A 27,707-nucleotide genomic window follows, 5' to 3' on the forward strand; every position below is an offset into this window, starting at 1 on the left:
ATGGTGCTGATATACATCACAATGTAGGGTTCATGGTGCTGATGCACATCACGATGTGGGGTTTATGGTGCTGATATACATCACTGTGTGGGGTTCATGGTGCTGATATACATCACTATTTGTAGAGTTCATGGTGCTGATGTACATCACTATGTGGGGTTCATGGTGCTGATATACATCACTATTTGTAGAGTTCATGGTGCTGATGTACATCACAATGTAGGGTACATGGTGCTGACATAGGGCAAAGGGGGGCATTAAGCTCCACTACATTGTAAATGCATTTTATATTAACTTCCTGTACAAGAAAAACTCATTCTGATTGGTTCTTGAGTCACTTGAGAACATGGCCGGTGTATCATCAATAAAATATAATGCATTTACAATGTCGTGGAGCCTAATGCCCCCTGGAGCCTAATGCCCCCTGGAGCCTAATGCCCCCTGGAGCTTAATGCCCCCCTTTGCCCTGCATCACAATGCGTTCTTTCTCTGTACCGTCGTCTACCCTCCGTTAAGTGTCCCATCGAGCTCACACGTGTTTCCCTTATTTCGGATTTCTTTGAGTAATTCTCCAAAAGGAAATATTCAAATAACTTTCCTTTAATAATCTTCAAACATCCTCAAAAGCTGTTAAAATTACAACTCAAATAAGCAATTTAATACTTCGAAGGTATTCTGACCTCGTTCCTTCCTTTTTGGTCCTTTTAAAGGACGACACAATTCAGTTAAGTAATTAGACGTTTGTCAGTTGCACGAATCATCGATCGAGTCATTAAAACACAATGGAGTGAAGGGCGTGGCTTAGCGGTTACCAGGCCGTTGACGTTGAGTGAGGGGCGTGGCTTAGCGGTTTCCAGGAAGTTGATGCGGAGCGAGGGGCGTGGCTTAGCCGTTTCCACGCAGTCTCTGCGTCCATTAGGACAACCAGACTTTGGAACATAATGTATTTTCGGGGAGAGCGAGGTGGGGAGGCAAGGAGAGGGAGGCAGAAGGATAAGGGAGGGAGAGGGGGGGGGGGCATGGAAGGGGAGAGGAACCGGAGCAGGGAAGGGGGAGCGGGGAAAGACGAGAGAGAGGTGTAAGGGGTAGGGGGGGGAGAAGGAGGGGTGTGGAATGATAGGGAAGAGGGGAAGGGGAGTATTGGGAGGCAGAAGGATAGGGGAGGGGAGAGGGAAGATAGGGGAGGGGAAGCATCCAGACAGCTATTTTCATTTGTAAAAAGAGAAACTGCATAATAACATTTTATTCACTCAATTGAAATTATTATTTTTTGGACTGGTCAGGAAATGTGGCTGGGAGCAAATCCCACTAAAAACATACACACACAGATCATTGAAAACGAGCATGCCATGCTCACGTACGACCTGATGATTGTGTGGTGCTGTGCACACACGACTCGATTGCCAGAGAGGTAGGCCACAACGCGTGGATACAAACAAGTCTTTATTAAGAGCTCGCATCTCAGCACTGGGCGCCGGGCTCGAGCTTAGAGCCCGCATATATGCCCCGAGGCCACGCCTTGCCCCCGGGCGTGGCCGATCGGCCGAAAGGCGGGGCATGCATTTCAGTTCCCCGCCTGGACGCTCGCGCCACCCACTGGTGCGCGGAATTATTACCCCTTGTGCCCGCCACAATTGCATCGAGTGTGAACATCGAAAACAAAGCATTGCGTCCGGACATTGTACTCGGGAACAAAAAGGAAAAGACAGCATTGATGATTAAGATATCAGTACCCAGCGACTTTGGCCGAAACAACGCAGAAATCAAGAAAATGTCCAAGTACCAGGACCTCAAAAATGAGGTCAAGAGATCTTGGAAGCTGAAGAGCATCAAAAGTGTACCAGTGATAATTGGTGCAACAGGAATGATAAAGCAGAATCTCACTGAGATTTTGAAAACCATCCCGGTAATATTACCACAATTGAACTACAACTGGAGGCAATCCAGGGTTCGGTGATGATCCTGAAAATATCCCTTAGAACAAAACTCTGAAAAAGTTGAACAACTTGGTCTGTGAACCGTGATCCCTTAACGAAGCGGAGGTGGATACTTCGGGTCCTGGGAGGACTCTGCACCACCTGCTGAAACCCACAAATGGAGATAACAACCAACGAGACTGAGACACACACACACACACACACACACACACACACACACACACACAAAATCTCCCATATGAGCGCTTGTGAGTGGATAGAGGCATTACGGCCTGTTCAAAGTAGCGTTGCGGTAAACGTAAAGCGTAAGCACACATCTGAAGTTCATCAACATGACAACCCCAAAGCACCGAAGGTTTTCCTTTAAAGAGGCCTTGGTTCGTCCATCGGTGTACTTTCTACTTTTTAAAGGAAGGAAATAAATTAAATAGACTATAGACATAGTATGAGAAGGGACACATTCTTTGAATTCTATCTTTAATTCGATTTATCTTGCCTTCCTTTCTCGGAGATTTGCCCACGGAGTACACAGGTGTGACTGCAGAAGCCTCGCTGTCGATCCTGCTGGTTAATTATTTTCATTGTACTCAATTCCCGCTGTTTTATTATTTTCATTTTACTCAGTAGAGTTATACTTTGGGCACATTCCTTCATATTTTCTTCACTGAATATAATTATTTTATTTTTTTTGTATACAAGATCGAGGCTCGTGTAAGAGCTAACAATCACAAAAAAACAAACGGACATATAAAACGTATAATAAAGGAAGCGGGAGACAAGATGGGGGTGGGGGGAGGAAAACACACAAGTACAACAGTGGAGAACAAGGACATCAGGAGATTTGTGGGAGGGAGAGGGCTTGGGGGAGGGGAGTGGGAGAGGCATAAAACACATGGATACTGCTAGGACTTTCAGGAACAGTAGAAAAGTTAATGTTAATGCTTTGGCAATGTGGAGAAGGAGGAAGGCCAGCCTTGCTGAAAGCTGAGTAAAATATATACACTTAGTTATAAAAATCTCTAATGTGTTAAATTTTTCAGATTTCACTCTCAATTTCGATACTTATTAAGTGAACACAATCCGATCCTCAAATCCAGATTTTGATTATATGCTTTAATTATTTCATTTGAGTAGATCATGTTTCCAAGGCAAGGTATGTTGAATAGACCAAAAGAGATTGGCAGCTTGAGAACCCAGAAATGTGACAGTGGCTGACCAAGATGGCGGACCACAATTTTGGTAAGGCTTTTTCGGTTTTTGGTAATGAGCATTTATTGTTGGTTTTAACATACCCAGTTTTAATTGTCCCCCGTCGCACCGCGGAGCGAAAAGGGGACTATGGTTTTCCCCTCCGTCCGTGTGTGCGTGTATAAGCGAAGGACCAAATTCTAATTTGGTGTGTGGATGTAACCCACGTCAAAATCCAAGATGGCCACCACCATGTATGTCTGATGTCATGTATGTCTGAACCTTGTGAGCGGAATATCTTGAAAAATAAGCGAAGTAGCAACTTCTAATCTGGTGTGTGGGTGTATCTAGGCATAAGGAAGAACGCTATTAAAAATTGGGTCGCCACGTCAAAATCCAAGATGGCCGCCGCCATGTATGTCTGAACCTTGTGAGTGGAATATCTTGAAAAATAAGCGAAGTACCAAGTTCTAATCTGGTGTGTGGGTGTATCTAGGCATAAGGAAGAACGCTATTGAAAATTGGGTCGCCACGTTAAAATCCAAGATGGCCGCCACCATATATATGTCTGAACCTTGTGAGCGAAATATCTTGAAAAATAAACGAACTACTAACTTCTAATCTGGTGTGTGCGTGTATCTACGCATAAGGAAGAACGCTATTGAAAATTAGGTCGCCACGTCAAAATCCAAGATGGCCGCCGCCATGTATGTCTGAACCTTGTGAGCGGCATATCTTAAAATAAGCGAAGTACCAACTTCTAATCTGGTGTGTGGGTGTATCTTGTCGCGATCCCGACTGTGAAATGGTTCCCAGCACGGAATACGGACGTTAATGTCCGGGCTTCAAGTAGTCCACGGAGTGGACAGAGAGAACTCAATAAACCCAATTGTGTTTTAATCGGCCTTCTAGGGGTAAGGCACGATGCTTTATTGGCTCGATCACAAAAACCATAAATGGTAACAGAATGGAATACACTGCACAAAGCCTGCAGGAACTGTCGGCCCCAGAAGCTCCAAACAGGACGCAGGCAAGATCACTCGCGGTTCCAATCGACGATCTCCGGGACTCGGAGGGTAACAGAGTGGAATACACCGCACAAGGCCTGCAGGAACGGTCGGCCAGCAGCTCCAACACGACGCAGGCAATATCTGACTCACGGTTCCAATCCACGAGATCCGGGAATCACTCGTTCTCTTCCGGAGTTACTCACTCGTAAAATACAGAACGGTAAACGATCAGCCCAACGCGGCTGTCGTGAAGATTAAGGGAAATCCCTTTATCTATTTTCCACTCGGAGCCTTCGAGAGTCGCGTCCGTTGCATAAGATGGCGACCGCGCTCTCTCGACTCTCCACCAATCACGTGCCGAATCGCCTCCCGATCGCGTGAGGCTCCAAGGAGGCCACGTCACGCGGTGGGCGGGGCACCAAATCTGGGTGAGAACAGGTGGTTTCACCGGTGGTTTCTCACAGTCCTCCCCCCCTAAGTAAAAACCCCGTCGAATAGACGGCGTTTTTAAAACCAGTATTTGTAGTAGGTGCAAATCACATGGCAAGATGATGGCGGTAATCGCTAACAGGCAATTAACGCAATTAACAATTATTAACACTTATTAACAACAATAACGCAACAACGCAACAATACAACGCAACGCAATAGCGCAACAATAACGCAATTATTAACGCACAGGCAATTAACAGGCATTAACAGGTTAACAATGAACCAGTTTGGTTTTTTTTTTTTTTTCACACACAAATTTTAACACCATACACCACATTAATATCTACCCTACAAGAGTTACACTTCACACAAAGCCCAATAGAGAGGCAAGGGGGCCAAACTCAAGTTGGGGGAAGCGTTGACAGGAAGGAAACGGGCCGAGACCTAGAGCGGCGGGTACTCCTCCGGTGTCGAGAACAACAGTCATATGCGTAATGACCCCTTTCACCGCACTGGTAACATCGATCGTTCGGGTCGAAAGGCCTGCGGACCAAAGGGCGTCTGAAACGAGGCCGCCGCGACATGCCATTCGACATCTCGACGCACACACGCGATCCGCAAATTAACCTTCCATCAAGGGCTCTGACCGAATCTTCAGCATCTCGTGGCTCTTCAAACTCAACAACTGCAAATCCAGGTGGGTTTCGAGCAACCCATACGTTGCGGAGTGGTCCGTAATGTTCGAAGACCCTCCCTAGCTCGGCTTTCGCTGCTCCATTGCCCAGGTTTCCCACATATACCTTAGCATTAGCGTTCCTGCTGAATCGCGACATGGCGGGAGCGGTCCCTGAGGAGCACGGCACCTGAGGGTGGCTTGACGGGAGGCTCGGGTGGACTTCAGCTGACGCAACGTCACCGTCGGGAACTGGAGTCGAGGCGCTAGGCTCCTCGGGCCAGAGTGAAGATATGTCTGACTCCGCCACTCTCTCCGCCTGTTTACTCTGGTATCTAGTGACCCCCCCACAGGTCAGAGTCAATGACTCCTCCCTGGCCATGGCATCATTGCCAATCAGCAAGGAGACCCCGGGTATCGGGTAGTAGGGTACCACCACACAGGTCACTGGACCCTTAAAAATGTCACTCCGGACCTCGAGGAGGGCAAGGGGATACCGGCCAAGAACCCGGTCAATGCCCCGAAGGAGGGTATACTCGCCGGTATAACGCATCTGAGAGGCCGGAACTACCCCCGCCCGGAGAACACACCGTGTCGCCCCAGTATCCCGAAGGTATTGGGCCTCAAACTTCAGCATCGAATCAGGGCCACCCACTAAGGCTGTCCCTGAATAATCCTGGTACAGTGGATGAATGGAATTAGCCTCGGTGGCAGTGACCTCGGTCACCGATGCCACCGTCGTGTGCGAGGGCCCGGCGGATGAGCTCCACTGATCTCCCTCCGACTTAACAGGAGGGTTGCCTCGGTAGGCTGGACTAGCGGGATTAGAGAAGCAGCGGTTTTCACCGTGCCCCACGCGTTTGCAGAAATCGCACCAGGGCCCTGCCCTGGTCTGCGGCTCGCGACCGCCACCAGTGGAGGGCATCGGAAAACCCCTCCCCTCGATCCAGCCGCCGGGCAGACGGGGGGCGGTCTTGATCGCAGACTCCTCCGTCTTACGACGCGACTGCGTGACTTGCAGCATTTTGCACGCCAAAACATGTTTATCAATAAGGTTGACGCAGTCTGCCAAGGAAACAGTGTCTTTGTCGACAAGAAACAATGCTAAGTCAGGCGGAAGCTGTTGATCGATACGGTAACGCACCAGGAGTTCCGCAACCGCTTGAGGTAACTCAACCTTGCTCCCCTTGAACCATCTCTGCAGCTGTTCCAACAAGGCCCGCGAATGTTCCTCATAGGTTTGACTGGACTCACGAGTCCAGCTGAAAACATTTCTCCTATAAATACATGCGGACACCGCATAGGCGTTCAAAATCTCGGCCTTCAATGCCCTGTATTTGTTTGCGTCCTCGGTTGCCATCCTCGCATATACCTCCCTCGCCTTCTCAGATAGATGGCTCACAAGATGGCCGACCCACAAGCTCTCATCAATGCCACCGGCAGCCAACAACTTCTCCGCCATCTCCAGATACGCTTCTGGCTTCGTGTCTCCCGTCCAGTCCGGCAAACGAACATGAACAGTTTCCGGGACTCTTGCAGCAGACCCCTCTGCCCGCGGTCGTTCAGTCAACATTCGCAACTCATGCTCTCTGACGTGTTCAGCTTCTGCTGCTGCCTCTGCTGCTGCCGCACGCTCTCTCTCTCTCTCACGCTCTCTCTCTGCTGCCGCATGCTCTCTCTCTGCTGCCGCAGCACGCTCTCTCTCTGCTGCCGCACGCTCTGCCTCTGCCCTGTCATTCTCCCTGTTATACATGTCAAGTTGTTGAACCGGAGTCAGCCCGGTCCAGAAGGGCGAACGCATGCATTTAGTCATGATGGAATCGCTTCCTAACATATCGGGTTTAGTGACTGGGTCAAGGCTGATTGCGTCGCTCGCATCGCCACCCACGCGACTGTCAACATGATCAGGTTGAACTCTCACTTCTCTGGTCGACATAGCTTGGCTACGAGTTATCATAAGACAAGGCACAAAACACAACGCTCAAACACAACGCTCTGTTGGGGAAATACGACACGAACTACACAATATCACCACCGCACATCAAATTGCCAATGAGAAAAATACCACGTACAAATACTCACTTTTTTTTTTTTTTTTTTTTCGGTTGTTTGGAGGGATCCGAAGCTATTCACTTATTCGGCAGTGAAGCACCACCCAAGACAGCGTCCCACGGCGAGAAGGCTCCTCCAAGACGGCGCCCGCTGGCGAGAAGGCTCCTCCAAGACGGCGTCCGCTGGTGAGAAGGCTCCTCCAAGACGGCGTCCGCTGGTGAGCAGATGCAAAGAAGATGCAGATGCAGAATTCCCGTCTCAATTCGAATGTCTCTTACTTGAATGATCCTAGGACGAGCAACCCATTTGTCGCGATCCCGGCTGTGAAATGGTTCCCAGCACGGAATACGGACGTTAATGTCCGGGCTTCAAGTAGTCCACGGAGTGGACAGAGAGAACTCAATAAACCCAATTGTGTTTTAATCGGCCTTCTAGGGGTAAGGCACGATGCTTTATTGGCTCGATCACAAAAACCATAAATGGTAACAGAATGGAATACACTGCACAAAGCCTGCAGGAACTGTCGGCCCCAGAAGCTCCAAACAGGACGCAGGCAAGATCACTCGCGGTTCCAATCGACGATCTCCGGGACTCGGAGGGTAACAGAGTGGAATACACCGCACAAGGCCTGCAGGAACGGTCGGCCAGCAGCTCCAACACGACGCAGGCAATATCTGACTCACGGTTCCAATCCACGAGATCCGGGAATCACTCGTTCTCTTCCGGAGTTACTCACTCGTAAAATACAGAACGGTAAACGATCAGCCCAACGCGGCTGTCGTGAAGATTAAGGGAAATCCCTTTATCTATTTTCCACTCGGAGCCTTCGAGAGTCGCGTCCGTTGCATAAGATGGCGACCGCGCTCTCTCGACTCTCCACCAATCACGTGCCGAATCGCCTCCCGATCGCGTGAGGCTCCAAGGAGGCCACGTCACGCGGTGGGCGGGGCACCAAATCTGGGTGAGAACAGGTGGTTTCACCGGTGGTTTCTCACAATCTACACATAAGGGAGAACGCTATTAAAAATTGGTCGCCACGTCAAAATCCAAGATGGCCGCCTTGCGTCTTCCACTTTGTCAACTCACATCACTTCACCGGGGGACCGAGGCGTAACGCATGTTATTATAGATTAGGATGTTATTGAATGTAAATGTACAAAAAATGTTTTTTTACACTTATTAAAGGTGTTTTCAGTGCAAAAGACTTTAGACTTGGAACATTAAATGTTATTTACATTAATTTAAATGGGAAAATTGTTTCCAACAAAGTCAGACTTTTTTGGGACACATTGACGACGTTATAGCAAACCTTAAATGTATTTGTTTAGAATAAGCATAACATAATTAATTGTGAGGCTACATATGCATCGCTATAATGTGTAGATAGACATTCGTTATGAGGAAACCTGGCTGTTGACAATTTTTTATGAGGAAAACACACAGACAGATGACAAAGGAATGATGTAGTGGTTTATTAAAAGTGGGAATAGCAGGGGTTTATAAACATACAGTGGGAAGGGGATCACAGTTACCATCTCCTAACACAACCCTTGACATGGACTTATCGTTTTCACACAGAAACCACACACTTACGTTAAACATGAATAATGGCAAAAAAAGTCTATATAACCCGCCGTTACCCGCAATTCACCTCCACGCAACAATATTACTATACAATGTTTTCTATGTTTTTGTTTGTATTCCTTTCACCGTTCAACACATCGGGCTGCTGAAGCGGTTTCTTGGCTAGGGGTTACAATCTTGGATGGGTTACTTCTCCAGCACAGGCTACCTGTCTTAGGGGGCGGGAATTTGTAATTTGTTCAGGGTGCCGGCAAAAGCTCGCCTACTATTCGAGAATGACAAGGTGGGTAAAACTGTGTAACAAAAAAAAAACCAAAAAAAAAAACCTGTTATCTCTTGCTCCAATAAAATAAAATAAAAACCACCTTTAGAGGCCATTTTTCCCCGCAAAGCGGGGGTTGGCCTTTTTTCGGGAACCGTGGTTGTTGTTGTTTTTCGGTCCCCTTTTTGAAGCAATGTTTTACGGCCGAATGCCCTTCCTGACGCCAACCCTTTTTGCCGCCTTTAACGACAAACAGGGAATTACCAGTGAACTGGTACTCAATTAGCCGACCTCGGAAGGATGACAGGCTGAGTCAACCCCCCTGGCGTTAATTCAGCAATCGACCGGGATTCGAATCCAGGATCCTAGGATCCTAAGCCGGCACCCTAGCCACTAGCCCAACACCAGGGATAATGCTCCAATAATGCTGTGTAAAAGGGATATCTTCGTCAGGAAATCATTACCATACAGAGCAAAACGTCCTGTATCAATTTCAACAGCTTTGATGTCATATCGACCAGGAATGTCAAAATTATTTGCTCTTCCACCCTCTTTCTGTTCCATTTGCCATCATCTCGATATTCGGTATGTGCATTAAAGTAGGAAACACATGATTATAGGTGTTATTACCAAAACGATAAAAAACAAGTTTTATTAACTACATATAATAATTCACCTTGTATGAACAAGCCTCCAGGTCAAAATTCACGTGAAGTACCTTTGTGGTCCTACTTGAAGCAATTATAAACAAAGCTTTACAGTAAATTATTTGCAGCCACTTCCTTTGCCATTGGAGTTCAAATCAAGAACAAGGCTCTCACAGGGAAGCATACCAACCTTTACTCAGGTTTTCCTTCTAAGGCCAAACCATAGGTTGCTAAAAATTTCAACTTATTCGAGTCCTTTTTGTGAACATTCATGTGGGTCTTGACATGATGGGAATATTTAAAGGCCTTTTCACAGAGAGTGCACTTGTATGGACGATCTTCGTTATGAACGTTCTTGTGCAAGTAAAAGCTACTCGAGTGAGCAAAACATTTCCCACAGATCGAGCATACGTACGGACGCTCCCCGGTGTGAGATCTCATGTGCACCACCAAAGAGGAGGACTGAGTGTAACTCTTACAACAGAGGGAACACACGTAAAGTTTATCCTTCCTGTGGATCTTCATGTGCAAAGTCAGTTTCCTCTTGAGGTTGGTGTCGTAATGACAGTATCTGCACTTGAATGTGTCCTGCGATGCTCCGTGGGGATGTGCAACTGCGGAGTTCCTCATGGAAGCCTTTATTTTCAATGCTGGGTCACACTCGGAATTTAACCGCCCAATATTACTCGTCGATTGTTCTGTTAAAAAATGAGTAAATAGGGAATCGTGTGGCATTAAAGCAGTTGATGCGAACAATGTAATGACGTCACAAACGTTATGCATTGACATATTTCAGGATAAAAAGGAATTTCCCAACAAAGCACGTGCCGTGTTCAGCTCACCATCAATAGAAAAAGCAATGTCGCGGGCCTTCTGAGTGTTCCATGGCTCTTCCTTCAAACTCAAGGCAACGTTTTCTTGTAAAAGTTCCATTTTCACAGCATTTGCGCCATCTGCATACAACTCAATGTAAACCCAAGGCATCTATAAAATTAAATAATCATGACATCTTTCTTTTCTAGCTCTCGACTTGTCACCACCACCCCCCATATCATCATATGCTACACAGGTTAAAGACCACTCGTTAGTATCAACATTTCAGGGATTGGACTGAGCACATGCGGACGTAAAATAAATGCCATTTTCCGAAACTAAGTGAACTGTGTAAGAAGCAAAAACACGACTTCCATTCCACCAGCATCAGGAAACTCATTATAAGAAAATTATTATCCGAGCTGAGTTTTGTTGATGCAGGAACATTTCTTCGGCGAAAAAGATTTTGACTGCCCTTGTGTTATAACACACAAAAAAAATGATTTCCAAGAATTATGGAGATAGAGATTATATGGAGGCATTTAGTCTTTCCCTACAACAGTTTTCAGACTATTTATGCTTTTTCACTGTCGTGACAGCCACTCATTAATGCCTTGGAATATTGTAATCTTGAGCCAATGACATCACGATTTAGTTTGATGTATGTCGTGCTGCATAACGCAAATTGTAACTTGATTTCGATGCGATCTTGGCACTGAGGTAGGATACCACAACTTTGGGATAATTTGTGAACTCAAAATGATCACAATCAAAAAGCTTGATAATCCCATTGTAATAGAAGCAAAATGCATAACTCTCGAATGGCTGTAGCCATAAAATAATAACACACATGTACTACAAGACAAAGAAAAAATGAATTCAGTGTTGGACTATTTCTTGAAATAATAGCATATTTCAATCTTCCTGGCAAAATAATCTGTTTTTTATTTGTCTTGTAGTCACATATTTAAATAAAGCAGCATGTGGCTGATAACTTTGTGCAGGAAAGATCATGACAGGTAAAATGAAGCTAAATTATCACTATTATTGTTGACATATGTACCGGGGTGTGTACCCCGGTTTAGAATAGGTACACCGTATCCCTGCGTGTCGTAAGAGGCGACTAAAAGGGTTGGCGTCAGGAAGGGCATCCGGCCATAAAAACATTGCCTCAAAAAGAGAACCATGACAATTACAACTACATATGGGCAGGGTACAGCCCGAAGTACCCCGTGGGGGACCCCACTCCCTCTCGTCAAAACTCAAGGTGGGGAACCCGATCGAAGCAAGGGTGGAAATCGCTCCATTTATGACGACGAAAAGTCTGATGCCCGACGTGCAGATCGGTTTCTGAGGTTTGGGACATGGAATGTAGGGACAATGACAGGGATATCAGGAGAAGTGGTGGAAATATTGGTCAGAAGAAGAGTGGACATATGTTGTGTGCAGGAGACGAGATGGAAGGGAAGTGGTGTGAGAATGGTGAATGGTAGGCAGGGACAGACATACAAGTTTGTGTGGCAAGGGTGCCTGGAGGGCGTGAATGGTGTTGGTGTCCTGTTTTCTGAGGAGTTTGTAGACAGTGTGGTGAGTGTGACGAGAGTGAGTGAAAGGTTGATGATGGTGAAAATGATGATTGGAAAGCTATTGGTGAACGTCATCTCGGGATATGCTCCGCAGGTTGGTCGAAGCGATGAAGAGAAGGACAAGTTCTGGTGTGCAACAGAGAAGCTGATGGAAAACGTGAAAGATGAGGAAGTTGTTGTGGTGGGAGGAGACCTGAATGGACATGTGGGAAGGAGTATGGACGGTTTTGAGGGAGTTCATGGGGGTTACGATATGGTGTGAGAAATGGAGAAGGTGAAAGGATTTTGGAGTTTGCTGATGGAGCTGATTTGTTGATTTGTAATACTCAGTTCCAGAAAGAGGATAATAATCTTGTTACATACACGTGAGGTGGGTCGACGACAACCGTTGACCACCTGATGGTGGATAGGCGAGAAAGGGGGCACCTCTGGGACACAAAGGTGATCCTGGGGGAGGAGGCTGTTTCACAGCACCACTTGGTTGTCTGCGACATAAGGTTGAAAGGTGCGAGGAGAGCTCGGCGGGTGAAGTACCAACCGAGAATGAAGGTGTGAAGGTTGAAAGAGGTGACAGTGAGGCTGAGTGAGGCTGAGTGAGGCTTCATTAAAAGAGAGGCTGAGTATGGCAGAGGATGATGTGGTTGAGCTTGAAAGTGGTTGGATGTCAATGAAAGATAGTCTGTTGGGAGCCGTTGGTGAGGTATGTGGATGGACAAAAGGACCACCGAGGCACTCGGAAACATGGTGGTGGGATGATGAAGTTGGAAAGAAGATTGACGAGAAGAGGAAGAAGTTCAAGGAGTGGCAGAAGGCAAAGGGTACAGGGGCAGAAAAGGAAGAGCATGAAAGTTATAAGGCAGCCAAGAAGGCTGCAAAGAAAGAGGTAGCAAAGGCGCAGGAGGCATGCAGGAAAATGTTCGGAGAATGCTTGGATTTGGAAGAGGGTCAGAGAGCGGTATTCAGGATTGCAAAGCAGATAGCGAAAGAGAGGTGTGATGTGATGGGGGGGAGTTGCTTGAAGGATGAAGTGGGACAAATCGTTGTGGACCCAGATGGAATTAAAGGAAGATGGAAGAGATATATGGAAATACTGTTGAATGCAGAGAATGAATGGGATGGCAACATAGAGAGTAACCCAGTTTTAGGACCGGCAGAGAAGATAACCGAGAAGGAAGTTGAGGAAGCGATAAAAGCAATGAAGAGTAGAAAAGCGGGAGGGCCGACGGGAGTTGTGGGAGATATGTTGAAGGCAGCGGGAAATTGGGGTGTGAAGAGAATGACAGAGATCTGCAATCTGGTGGTGAAAGAAGGCCGCATTCCAGTGGATTGGGAACTGAGTACCCTCGTCCCTCTATACAAGGGGAAAGGTGACCCTCTGGACTGTGGCTCGTATCGAGCGATAAAGTTATTGGAGCATGGAATGAAGGTATTGGAAAGGGTGTTGGAGAGGAGGATAAGGAAGAAAGTGAAGATTGACGAAATGCAGTTTGGATTTATGCCAGGAAGAGGAATGACAGACGTGCTTTTTATTGTGAGGCAGTTGCAGGAGACGTACATGGAGAAGAGGAAGTAGTTGTTTCTTGGGTTTGTTGATCTGGAGAAAGCAGTCGATAGGGTTCCACGTGAAGTCGTGACATGGGCATTGAGGAAGTTAGGAGTGGAGGAATGGTTGATCAGAGTAGTGATGGCAATGTACAAAAGAGCGCGCACAGCTGTAAGGACGAAGGACGGGAACAGTGGTGAGTTTGAGGTGAAGGTGGGAGTGCATCAGGGTTCGGTACTAAGTCCACTACTATTTGTAGCTGTGATGGAGGTACTGGCTCGGAACGTAAAGGAGGGTTTACCGTGGGAGTTGTTGTATGCAGATGATCTGGTGTTGATTGCAGAAAGTATGGATGGACTGAAGGAGAAGATGAACAAGTGGAAGGAATGTATAGAGACGAAAGGTCTGAAGGTGAATATCGGAAAAACAAAGGTGATGGCAAGTGGTAAAGCATGTGGTGAGGTGGAAAGAACTGGGAAATGGCCATGTGCTATGTGCAGGAAGGGTGTCGGAGTGAACTCCATTAAATGTACAATGTGCGCTGAGTGGGTTCATCAAAAATGTAGTGGTTTGAGAGGATCATTAACCAGTGTGGCAGCTACATTCAAGTGTAAGGTGTGCACAGAGGGAGTTGCAGATGGAGGAAATGTTGAGTTGGATCTTGGAGACGGCGTGAAACTGGAAGGTGTGAAAACATTTTGTTACCTCGGAGACATGCTGAATGGAGAAGGTGGATCAGACTCGGCAACGGTTGCTAGAGTGAGATGTGCATGGAAGAAGTTTCGGAAACTGAGTGGCGTGTTGACGAGGAGGGGAGTGTCGTTGAAGCTGAAGGGAAAGGTGTATGCTGCATGTGTGAGAAGTGTTATGATTTATGGGAGCGAGACATGGGTAATGAACGTAGAGCAGCAACGAAGGCTGGAAAGGGTGGAAATGCAAATGGTTCGGTGGATGTGTGGAGTATCGTTGAGAGAGAGGAAGCCAAATGATGAATTGCGAAAGATGATGGGAATAGAGCCTGTGATGGATGCTGTGAAGAGAAACAGTTTGAGATGGTTTGGTCATGTGTTGAGGAAGGATGAAAGTGACTGGTTGAGAAGAGTGATGGAAATGAATGTGGAAGGAAGTAGAGGACGGGGAAGACCGAGAAAGACTTGGCTAAAGATGGTCGAAGAAGAAATGCGGGCAAGGGGGTTAACAAGGGGAGATGCAGAAAATAGGGCAAAATGGAGAAGATCGTCATGGGGACCGCAAGACTAACCCCCGCTCTTGCAGGGAAAATGGCCTTAAAATGCCTGTTGTTGTTGTTGTATTGTTGACATATGAAAATATGACAAGTTATAAATAGAAAAATGTATGTACATTGAATTGTAAAATGTATTTAAATCATTGTTTGGTTAAGTGTCAGCTCTTTCACGAGCCTCGATTCAGTATTTAAAAAAAAAGAAAAAGAAAAAAAAAGTCTGGTCAAATAGGTTTATGAGGCACATTGTCTCACGTTCTTCATGTTCATCGTGGAAATCGTTTTTCTACTTTGTTTTATTTTTCTGACAATTTAATTGATTTTCTTTTTCAAAAGAGAAGACCGAGACTTCAACTGGGGAGAAATCATGGAGGTGGTCCTTTGGGTCAATTGTGGTCTCGCATGACCAAATAAACAAGACTGACAGTCTAACAACGGCGTAGCCGGGCTTGTTATATAATTTAGTTGAAGAGGATAGTACGACCTCCGTGGGGATATCAGTTAGCAAATAATGTAAGTATTGTTACGTTTATGGGAGTAGGTAAGAGAATACCGTAGGAAAGGTATGATTGAATAGGAAATAGTATGGACCGTGTGACGTGTAGGATGCACTATGTAGGGAAAATGTAGCTTCAGGTTGTGTTTAAATGTTCATCATGTGAGGGATAATGACGTGTTAATTAGTATAAGGGATTAAGATTAATTTCCCCTGTTCGTGATACCCTCTGTGGCCATCCCTAACATTTATAACAGTTGCCGGCTAAGCAAAACATCAGCCGGCTAGTATTCACGCTCCATGGACACATACGGAAAAGACCAGCCCAGGGGAGGCGGGGCGAAAATGGTTGAATGGGCGGGGAATGGGACCGGCAGGCCACACCCCCTCCCACTCACCCCCCCCCCCCCACAACCCCCCGAGTGACGCGGCCGGATGACATGGGCAAAGTGCGAGCAAGAGACGTGGGCAAAGTGCGAGCAAGAAGCTTCGCCATTTTTGCGTCCTTGGGAGGACAGCGTTTTGTGTGGCGATCGTGAGAGAGCTTTGACTGCTGGGCTCTTCGGGGAGCTGAAGCCCGCGCTGTCCTTCCCCATGCCAAAGGAGTGCGAAGCGGTGGACGGAAAAATAAGGAAACTTTGAGGAACCGGAGAGAAAGAGGGCCGGCTACACCACTCACCTCACTCCTGGGTGCCCTCGGCGTTCGGTTTCACCGCCTTTTTTAGAGTTTCCCGCGCGGGTGGCTCCAGGGTCCGACAACTGCCGACCTTCCAAAGGATCCATTTTGGGCCAGCTAAGTGCCGGAGAGGGACTTTTATTTTCTTACTTTACCCTGTGTGTGTGTTTGTGTCTGTTGGAAGTACCTCAAGTTAGCATTTTTACCTCAGTTTTATTTTCGTTATTTTCATTCCCGCGCCTTTATTTTCTTGTAAATAATAATAGTTATTATTGTAAATAATTGTAGTAAATAATTTCTGGTCACTTCTGAGGTCCTCACCACATAAAAAGCTTTCATCCACAGCTCAATGGAATACTGCCCTCAACTCTGGGCTGGTGCTCTTGCCTCACACCAAGCTCGGATTCACGCTGTTGAAACCAAAGCATTCAGAATAATTGGAATCTCCCACGATGAAGCCGATTCTTAGGGCCTTTCTCTCTCTCACCACAGCCAAGGTAGGTGGTCTTTCTGTCTTCTATCGACTCCTCTCCAGCCTTGCTCCCCCTGCTCTGTCTGTGCTCTGTCCCCTAAATATTCCTGTAGGATGCGATGCACAAGATCTGCCAGCAATCCTCTTCTGGTGAAACTGCCAAAATCAAGACTCTCTGCTCACCTTCATTCCTCTTTTCTCGCACCTCTGGAACAATCTCCCACACTCTCTTCAATCGCTTCCCTCCCTCCAGGTGTTTAAAACAGATGTTCACCACCATCTCTTGTCTTCCCCCATCCAAAACCTTGATCTTTTCTACCCCCGTTATAACACCCCAAATCCGCCTCTTTCAACCCCCAACTTCTTTCCTGAAATTCCTAGTAGTGAAATTCCTTGTCGTGTTCATTTGCTTTATACCGTGTACCTTTCCTCCTCCCCCAGCCATCCCCCTTCCACAGAACTATCGACGTCCCTGTTCTCTACTATAGTTGTGTTTGTGTGCTTCCCTCTCTCTTCCCCTCTTGTCTCCCGCTCCCTTCATTGTATGCTTTATGTGTCTCTGCATGTTTTCATGTTCAATGTGTCATCTCTTACACGAGCCTCGATTCTGTATACAAAAAATAAAATAAAATAAAAAGTTTCATTTTCGTTGTCATGTTCTTGGTTTGGTTTTGGAATAAACCCATGTGTTCGTCAAGTTAAACGCTTCGTCTTTCTTCCATCCCACGCGTGTCATAACCGCCAGATTGGGAGATCGCCTCGGGAGTAAAAGCTGGTTCGGTTCATCCGTCCAAGGCTGGTGATAACTAGATGCAGAAGTGATAGTATAATTTTTTTTGATTTCAGGCGTGGACAGCCGGTTCGTGAATGATTTGGGAAAAAAACGGCGAATGGCAAATGATGAACCATTGACATTCCTGTGCCACTTTCAGTCGAACGTCAGGCATTGACAGCACATTCTCTATTTTCATTCCAAACAGCATCATTCATTATTCCAATCACAAATTAATCCGACAGTATTACTATATCAAAATATAATGTTAAATCACAATTGTATCGAGATATCCAACCAGCAAACCATCGTCATATGTTCACTTCTGGATTCGGGAGCAAGGTCCAGGTCGATCACATTTCAAAATCATAATTATATTGAGGAATTTCTGAACCTCCTACCGACAACTTACCTTACGACACTCGCTTGGACCCCAAAAAGTTCCACAGGTTATTATATTTCTGTTTCGTAAAACATGCAACAGCAATGGTTATTAAATGCTGTCCCCTTGTCATGTGACCAGCACTGTCCAGAGAGAAGGACCAATATCGAGCTGCAATCGACATCGGATGGAACAAGAGCAAGACTGCCACAACCAGCGTTCCACCCCACTCACGTTTGTAGTGGTCGTGTTCGGTGCAAGACATGTTTTGAAGGCTTGCAAGACATCATGTCACCAGGAAAAAGTTTCAAAGAATAACAGATGAATAATGATTTATGCAGTTTGCAAAAAATGGAAAAATGCCAATCATGAATATAATTGTGTGTTCGACAAAGTAGATTGGTCACAGGATGTTTAACACCGGACACATAAGTCCTGCAAGTCGAAATTTTTCAAATACACCTTTCTTATGCCACAAACTCCAATCACTCAAGATACCCAATATGTCAAGAGATGCAACAAGATGATCAGATAGAGCAGGATATTTCCCCAGTGAAGAAAAGAAGAAGCGGACATAGCAAGCTTGGCTATACTTCAAAGCGAGATGATCTGAAATGCTTAATATGCAATGAAGAAAAGTACCCAAAGGGAAGACGTCTACCAGTGCAAGCAATCTGATTGATGGAAAAGGCCAAATCGACACCGAAATAGTATGTCGAACCTCATATAAAAAACAACAATGTAAAGTATCCGGCAGGAGCAAAGAGAATACTTTTTACCCCAGCACTAAAATATCTGCTACCAGCCGATGTAGGATATCATAAAAAGACATGCTACTGGCCTTTCCTGAGTCCCGCTTGGAAACGCCAAATTGGCAACGAATTGAAGGATCCAAAATCTGATGAGGATGATGATCCAGTCGAAGAACTGTGCCAATTGATTGAAGTGCACATTCGAGGTGAAAAAGAGGTGTATACAATAATACAACCAATGTCCTCTTTGAATGATATCAGGTCTTTCAGGGGGCTGGCTCCATATTGCACAAAATATTTGAGAGCAAACCTGGAAGTGAGTGAGGTCCAGTAACATGTTGCAATTTCCCTTTCTCTTCGTTTCATGGACACACGGAACATATTTTTGATGTCAACCATTTTCTTTGCACCTTGAGGTATCATATACCCACCGAGATGATAATATATCACTTTGCCTGTCAAAATTAGCGGGATAATCATAGAAAGTCCACTGAGCACCTAAAAGTTTAAAAAAACGGGCACTTTGGGCACCTTGTTTCAAAAATTGGCCGTCACCATCGTTTTCAGCTCAATATTTTATCCTTCATTCATTTTACCCGAGAGGGTCTTCATGATTTGGGTCAATATCAATTACGAGTCTGATCGATAGCAGGGTCTGGTTTCAGGCAACTAATGCACCCACTCCGAACAGGAGCAACAGGAAGGGTTATGTTATTATCCTCTGTGGAGTATATAGATTGCAGTAGATCTAGGCTTGGGCCTCAAGACCATCAGAGGTGCAGTCAGTTTCCAAGTTTCCACCCTCACGCTCTCGCTGTGGTAATTAATAAACCTTTTGTTCGTAAAAACCTGTAAGTGGTCATTTGAGGTACGGGACATTGCCATTAAGCGCGATGGAATTGGCTTTAAAAATCCGGCAATGGGCTGATTGGAAAACACGCATGTGGTACCGTTCAAAAATTACGTAACACAATTTTTTTAGGCAGATGCGTACTACCTTGATTAAACCTCACTAATAATTTAACACCCGACCCAAACAAAGTCAATAAAATCTGATGTAACAAAACCGCACAGTGTATTATAATCAGCAGAGGCCTATAATGTGCTAGGCCCCGGAAACAAGATGGCAGCCATATCATTTTGTCTCGGCACTAGGGTGGAGTTATGCGACAGATGTGGGTGTGGTCCAGCAGCTGTCTGACCAATGGGTGCACATTTCGAAAATTGACCACAACAACAACAACCACAACCACACCCACACCAACAGCCACACAAAGCTCTTGTAGACCTGCGACATGACATAGGTTATAACATATAATAACAAGAAGACGTCATGCGGAGCACGATACTTGCAAAATCCCCCCCCGCCCCCCAAAGGTTTTCCATTGAAACAGCAAATTGTCCATTTAATGAAGATTAAAATTTACTATCTTGATCAAAGCTCGGGTCAACAGGATGAAAAGTGATGATTTTTCAGATGAAAAATGATTTTAGAAGTTTGACCTTGAGTTGACCCTTGACCTTTTGACCTCAAAAATAATTGGTTTTCCTATTTAGTGACAATTTGCAAATGCTGTTCAATTTCCAAGTCGATCAGATCAAAATTGGCGGTTTTTTCAGATGAAAATTTATGATTTTGGAAGTTTGCCCTTCAGTTGACCTTTGACCTTTTGACCTCAACAATAGTTGGTTTCCCAATTCAGTGAGGCAATATGCAAATGTTGTTCAATTTTCAAGTAAATCGGTTGAAAATTGACAGCTTTTCAGATGAAAATTGATGATTTTTGCAATTTGACCTTGAGTTGACCTTTGACCTTTTGACCTCAAAAATACTTCATTTCCAAATTTAGTGACTCAATATACAAATGCTATTCAATTTTCAAGTCAATCGGATTTAAAATGGCAATTTTAGAAATTTGACCTGCAGATGACCTTTGACCTCAAAATCAACAGGCTTCTCAATTGGGACGACCGATACAACTTGGTGAAGTTTCGTGACGATCGGTTTTGAATTGTGACCTGTCGGCCGGTGACAAACAAACAGACAGACAAACAGACAGACAGACAGACAGAACCACAAACGCAACCGACCAATATACTTGAAAAATCTTCTATTTTGCAAGTAACAAGAAGAAGTCATGCGGAGCACGATACTTGCAAAATCCGCCCCCCACCCCAAAGAAAAAAAATTCCATTGATACAGCAATTTGTCCATTTCATCAAGATTAAAATTGAAAATCTTGATCAAAGCTCGGGTCAATAGGAAGAAAAGTGACGATTTTTCAGATGTAAAGTGATGATTGTGGAAGGTTGACCTTGAGTTGACCATTGACCTTTTGACCTCAAAAATAGTATGTTTCCCAATTTAGTGACTCGATATGCAGATGCTGTTCAATTTTCAAGTCAATCGGATGAAAATTGAGGATTTTAAAAGCTTGGCCTATGTTGACCTTTTGGTCTATGTTGACTTCAAAAATAGTTGGTGGTTGAATTTAGTGACCATATATGTAAATCCTCTTAGAATTTCAAGTCAATCAAATGAAAATTGGTGATTTTAGAAATTCGGCCTATGTTGACCTTTTGGCCTATGCTTACCTAAAATGTAATTTGTGGTTGAATTCAGTGACCAGATATGCAAGTCCTCTTCAAATTTCAAGTCAATCGGATGAAAATTGAGGATTTTAGAAATTCAGCAAAGTTGGTGACCTTTGGCCTATGTTGACCTTTTGACTTTTTGACCCAAAAAACAATAGGCTTCTTGCTTTTGACCAACTCTACCATTTGGTGAAGTTTCGTGAAGATCGGTTGAAAATTGTGACCTGTAGGCCGGTGACGAACAAACAGACAGACAGACAGACAGACAGAACCACAAACGCAACCGACCAATATACTTGAAAAATCTTCGATTTTGCAAGTAATAAGCAGAAGAAAAACAACAGAGTCTCAGCCTGGAAGACTTGGTACCCTAATTATAAGATTGCAAAGGTTGAAAATATTTATGTACTTATTTGAAATTCCATGAAAATCATTCAGAAGAGTTAATCAAGTACTCGGCACAACCAGAGATTAACAATTAACATATTATTTAGTAAATCCGAAACATTTTCAAGATATCTGTAGCTTCGTTTTATGATTTCAGTTTGCAAAAGTGCTATGGCTATGGGTCATCGTAACAGTAATCATCTCTGTTGACCCTTACACACGACTACACAGTTTACCAAAAATATATCTTTGCATTGACCTGATAATCACAATGGTTCCAATGTAGGTAAAGGAAATTGTATCCTTTGGTATGTTGCTCTGCTTATGTGTAAACATGTACCTACCTTCCTTCGGGGATCGAATATTTAAAAACTCATTCGTCAATGATCCGCATGCTTTTTGTTCATCAGTCACAGCGCCAAAAGATTCTGATGATGTCAGAACACTGCCACATTGAAAAACGCTGGGATCCACCTGGTTTTCTGCATCTGCATTCCCAAAATAGCCATGGCATGGTAAACATTCAAAACAGTTGTAGATTTCAAATTATGCTATTTTGGAAATCAAAAGTTCATATTCAATACAATGGAATGTTCATCTATCTATAATTCCAGTAATCTCTGTGTGTATGTATGTATGTATGTATGTATGTATGTCTGTATGTCTGTGACCGCTGTTTCTCGACAACCACGGGTCCGATATCTATCTATAATTCCAGTAATCTCTGTGTGTATGTATGTATGTATGTATGTATGTATGTCTGTATGTCTGTGACCGCTGTTTCTCGACAACCACGGGTCCGATATACTTTAAACTTGCCAGGTATATTGCTGGGGACCCGAGGATGTGCCTTTTCAAGGTTTCATATTAATCGGACAAGTAGTTACCGAGCTATGTCCAAAAAACGATTCAACCAATCAGAGAGCAGCGAGCTATCACGTGTGCCGAACGTGCCGAACAGACTCTGCCTCGGACGGCACATTTGAGAGCGTATTCATTTATTTCACGTTGGCAAACTATGTTGGCGTTCAACTATGTTTTAAAACTAATTAAAACTAATTTGCGATTCTTTCGCTTTCCTGCGCGTTTGTGCATGCTATGGCGATTTCTTTACCAAACTCCGCAAGCCGTTCGCTTTGGACCAAACCATTTCATGTAAATAGAGGGGGGGGGGATTGTCACCGTACTCGCAAGCCGTTCGCTTTGGACCAAACCATTTCATGTAAATAGAGGGGGGGGATTGTCACCGTACTCGCAAGCCGTTCGCTTTGGACCAAACCATTTCATGTAAATAGAGGGGGGGGATATAATTTTAGATATAGATATAGTACGGGCATGCCCTAGTACTTTAAACTTGCCAGGTATATTGCTGGGGACCCGAGGATGTGCCTTTTCAAGGTTTCATATTAATCGGACAAGTAGTTACCGAGCTATGTCCAAAAAACGATTCAACCAATCAGAGAGCAGCGAGCTATCACGTGTGCCGAACGTGCCGAACAGACTCTGCCTCGGACGGCACATTTGAGAGCGTATTCATTTATTTCACGTTGGCAAACTATGTTGGCGTTCAACTATGTTTTAAAACTAATTAAAACTAATTTGCGATTCTTTCGCTTTCCTGCGCGTTTGTGCACGCTATGGCGATTTCTTTACCAAACTCCGCAAGCCGTTCGCTTTGGACCAAACCATTTCATGTAAATAGAGGGGGGGGATTGTCACCGTACTCGCAAGCCGTTCGCTTTGGACCAAACCATTTCATGTAAATAGAGGGGGGGGATTGTCACCGTACTCGCAAGCCGTTCGCTTTGGACCAAACCATTTCATGTAAATAGAGGGGGGGGATATAATTTTAGATATAGATATAGTACGGGCATGCCCTAGTCTCTTTTAAGGCGAGTTGGTCTGTGTCAGTGGACAAGATAAACAAAATTTTTTTTTTTATCAACCAGGAGTTGATAGTGCAGGTTTAGCACCAGGGGAAACAAGGTGCGGCTAGTGTTTAAATTGTTAGCCCTTTATCAAAGTAAAGGAGCTCTCTTTGTTCAATGAAAGGTGAACATTCAAAACGTCAGCCTCACCTCATTTCCAAAAGTGGGAAATATACTGCAACAACCTTTTTGATAAAATGTTTATATATATTGGGGGGATTGGGGGGATTGGGATTAGAAATCAAATTGGGGGGATTCGGAAGCAAATTGGGGGGCCAGTTGAAGGACGTGAATGGCCAAGCCAGAGAAATAAACGAGGGGTTAGCGAGGGAGGAAGCCAGGTGTGAAATAAAAGCATTGGGGAAGGACAGAGACCGCAGGTCGAGCGGGAAAGGCACACGGGTATGCGACGGGGTAGCACAGCTTGAGGAGCGCGGGTAAAGCGAGGCTGAGCAAAGCGCAGATACGTGGACTGGTATAGAAATCGCAACACGGGGTATGGAGAAGCCGACGACCGCCGAAGTAGAAAATAAAATTTTATTAGCGCTAGCGGTCGTCAAGGAAAAACAGAATGAAATAATTATAGTGGAAATCGGGATTAAGAAGACGGCGGACTTAGAAGTGCAACCGCGGGAGGATGAAATGGAATATGCCCAAAGTCCGTGTTTGCATCATGATGCCGTACTTGCTAATCCCAATAAAGATTTGCAGGTGCGTGTGGAGAAGAGGATCCCGAAGGTAAGCCGGGCTGTATATGGCGCGAAAAGGTTTGGCGCGAGAGGATTTTTCGCACGCTTGGGATCCCGGCGTCACCCGGGCGCTTGTGGAAGGTCCGTGGTGCGCTGTGTGAGAGGAAATGGCGCGCGTGTGCGAACGGCGTCGGAGCGTGAGTATGAAACCGAGAGTGAGGGAGAATGCACAATGGAGTGTATGTGTGAGAGTGAGCGTGATACAGAGAGTGAGATGGATGGAGAGAGTGTGCGGGAATGCACACCAGAGTTGGTTGTGGAGAGTGTGCGGGGATGCACACCAGAGCGCGTGATTGGGTGTGCGACAGGAGATTGCACACCCGTGGGTAGGTGTGCGCTGAGTGGGTGGATGCAAGAGTGCACACCCGTGGTGGTTACGGAGTACGTAACGGGGGAGAGTGCACGGGAGGAGTGCGTGGAAGAAAGGTGTGTAACAGAGGAGTGTGTGATAAGGGAGTGTATGGAGACGCCTCGATGTGTGAGTGTAGAACTGGTCGCGAGGTGTGGATGGGAGAATGCGAATCGAGCATCGACGCTGACCGGGGCAGCGCTTAGGCCGACGTATAGCCGACGCGAACTCTCGGGGCGTGGTGTTCTTTGTGTGCTGCGGGGGCCGGCGGGGATCGTTGCCGCGGCGCTCTTGCAAGGAGCGCCGTGCACGATTCGGGCCGGGCTCCGCCCTGTATGGTCGGTGCCGCGTCGTAGCGGCGACCAGCATGATTCCGGGGGAGAAAGGCCAGGTCGGACCTCGCCCCTTGGCGGGCGCGGTGCTCCGACCGGGGGAGGTTGGGTCATCGGGCCGGAGACCGAAAGGCTCCGCGCCGGGATGGCACCTGGAACCTCGGTCCGAGTATGCCTCCTCCCCAGAATCCAAAATGCCGGATGGACCCAACCAACTGGAGACTGACCATCCGCACGCATTGCTGGCTTTTCGAAGCCGAGCAGTGAAAATGCATTCCCGCACCAAGAGGCTCAAGTTTAATGGACAACTAGTAGTGGTAGTGATAGGAATGGTAGTTGTACCATTCAATTGGGGCACAGGAGCAGTAGTATTATGGGGTTTGGCGGTATGAACTAGCCAGGGCGGGTTAGGATAATCGTTAGGGATCTAGAGATGACTTTAGGAGACTTGAGATTTAAGTAGTGACATTGTACAAGTAGTGGGGATGTAGAGAGATTAGATGGATGATAATAACGAGGGAGTGCTTCGTATAAGGGATGACGGGAAGCACTAGTATTAGAAGGGAGTAGATAGCTAGATGGTGCTGTGTGTATGAGCTTGAGGTTTAGGCGGAAATGAGGCATTGTGATTGGAAGTCCTTGTAGTGCTGGTGAGCAAATGAGGCATTGCTTGAGAGCGATGTGTGTGCGTGTGAAAGTGTATGAGTAGAGTATTGAGGATGTGTGCAATGGCGATGTGTGAATGACTTGCAAAGGGTGCAAGTGGGAAACAGGAATGAGAGCACAAGAGTGTGCAAGAGAGCTTGGTGGTATGGAATAAATGGTGTGGAGTGAGTAGTGTGGAGTGCATGGTGCGAAGGAGTGAATGGGGGCAGGATGGACCCCTTCACGAATACCTGGCCGGGGAGGGTAGTTTAAAAGTAGGTAGGGGGAGTAGGTAAATTTTGGTTGGATATTGACATCTGTGGTGCGTGTAGTTGCAAAGTAGTGTCTTGTTGGGTGCATAAGTGAAGTGGAATGGATGGGCGTGTGAGCCTGTTAGTGCGTGTGGTTATTGAGCACTCCACCACTGGTAGTCTGTCGGCCAGGTGACGCCGCAGGTAGGCTCTGGGAGCCAGGTAGTGTTGTGTAGAGTTCAGCGGGGCCCGAGGATCCCAGGAGAGGACCCGGGTAGCCCAATGCCAGAGAGGGCATCGAGGGGGTAAGCGCCAGGGAGGGCCTTCCCCAGGTAGATTAGGGTGAGGATCTAGGCAAGCTCGGGTGGCGACGTTCAGTGGCGGAGGGGCGCAGGTAAGTAGACCTGCTGGGAGAGCCACACGACCCAGCCCCGAAATTGTGCGAGGGCACAGATAGAAAAATGGGGGGAGTGAGACCCCAAAATTGGGAGAGCACCACAGTATGGGCAATGGGAATTGGTTTTTAGAACCACATAGTGTAAAAGTGGTCAATGGATTGGCAGGGCGAGACCCCGGGTAGTTTAAGTGTGTTAATGTCATTTAGAAGATAGAGAAACTGTCTTCGCACCATCCACATCCACTCACCGAGGTGATAGGACTCCGCACGAGGTTTTGCAAGTATTTGGAATGTAAGACGCATCTTGACGTGGGTGAGACATTGTATGTGATTCCATCCCTTCGTTCTTGGGAGGGATTGGTTGACGAATTTGGTTTAGGGGAGATATGGGGGACGAGACAGTAGAGACGAAATTTGTAAATTGTAAATTGTGTAAATACGGGGAAGGGCAAGGGTAGTGTAGATGGACATGGGGGGGGGGGGGGGGGGGGGGGGGTGACGAACGAGTAGGGACGAGCTTTCTCAGCTCGCTCTCCCGCGCCCTTCATGTCGCATTACCTTGTATTGTGTGTACCCTTGCGCCCTTGCCCCCCGCTAACTTCTGCTTTGTCTGCCTCCCCACTCATGGACCATGGTCTTTTGTGCGAGGGGAGTGTGCAGGTGCCCTGAATTGTGCGGCCGCACTCTTGCTGCCTGCACCTTGCTGCCTGCCTGCCTGCTTGCACTGATACACCATATGGACCACACGTTCTGTGGCCTGGCACCTTTGGACCACACGTTCTGTGGCCTGGCACCTTGACTGGAGCAGACCATTGCTACCAGTGGTATCTTGTTGGCGGACCACTGTTCTTAAGTGGCGCACATGCCATGCAGGCGGACCACCTGAGTTGGCCCTGCTGGCCATAAATAAAAAAGCGGACGCGGTTTGTGCCCTTTTTATTAATTAATCCATCAAGTAAGAAGATCAAGCCAGGATCCATCGGCCCAGCAGTCAAGTCAAGGACAAGACATCATCCTTTATAACTTTGAAATGTTTTTGGTGCATTGGTGATAGTGCTTTTCATGCATTTTTAAATTATGGTGCATTTATTGTGCATATGGGTGTATGGTGTGTCGGTGCAGTGCATTGCAATTGGCATTTCCTCTTCTCAAAATCTCTCTTCTTTTTCCCACAAAAGACAGGTCCTGGATTGCAGTTTGTAAATAACTAGTAGTGTCTTGTAAATAACATGCTCCCCACCGGCTTAAATGTTTAGCTTGAAAATAATTCCGTAATTCGGTTAATTGTGGGCGTGAGTCAGTTAGGTAGGACACAACGCAGCAGGGGGGACATATCTAGTGTTAAAACTGTCGCACTCAGGGGTAGTAGGTTAAAAGTAGAGGGTAACTACACCTAAGCATCACACTAATTGTTAAAAGATAGTCCTGACCCAGGTCTCGGATTGGCTCGGGCCGAGCCTGGCAAGAGGAGGGGTGCAGTGTTGCGGTTTTGAGAACCCACACTTGTAAATAAATATAACATCATTAAAGGTTAAAGGTAGCACCCCATAGGTA

The 27,707-nt window shown here is 46.1% G+C and overlaps 1 protein-coding gene across 3 annotated transcripts in view; it reads right to left on the reverse strand.

Moving 5' to 3' along the window:
- Positions 1-8,745: 8,745 nt before the first annotated feature.
- LOC137429878 (uncharacterized) overlaps positions 8,746-27,707 on the reverse strand; it is a 67,051-nt gene continuing 48,089 nt past the window's right edge. For all 3 annotated transcript variants that reach the window (XM_068120221.2, XM_068120222.2, XM_078779940.1), the window contains exons 3-5: positions 21,847-21,990; positions 10,628-10,738; positions 8,746-10,483 (exon numbers count right to left, since the gene is read on the reverse strand). In XM_068120221.2, coding sequence (XP_067976322.2) covers positions 9,978-10,483; positions 10,628-10,738; positions 21,847-21,990 — 761 coding nt within the window. In that variant the 3' untranslated portion in view covers positions 8,746-9,977. The remainder of the gene's footprint in view (positions 10,484-10,627; positions 10,739-21,846; positions 21,991-27,707) is intronic.

This window comes from Myxine glutinosa, chromosome 6 (assembly GCF_964187855.1).
Source record: "Myxine glutinosa chromosome 6, kmMyxGlut1.1, whole genome shotgun sequence".
In the NCBI taxonomy this organism is placed as follows: Eukaryota; Metazoa; Chordata; class Myxini; order Myxiniformes; family Myxinidae; genus Myxine; species Myxine glutinosa.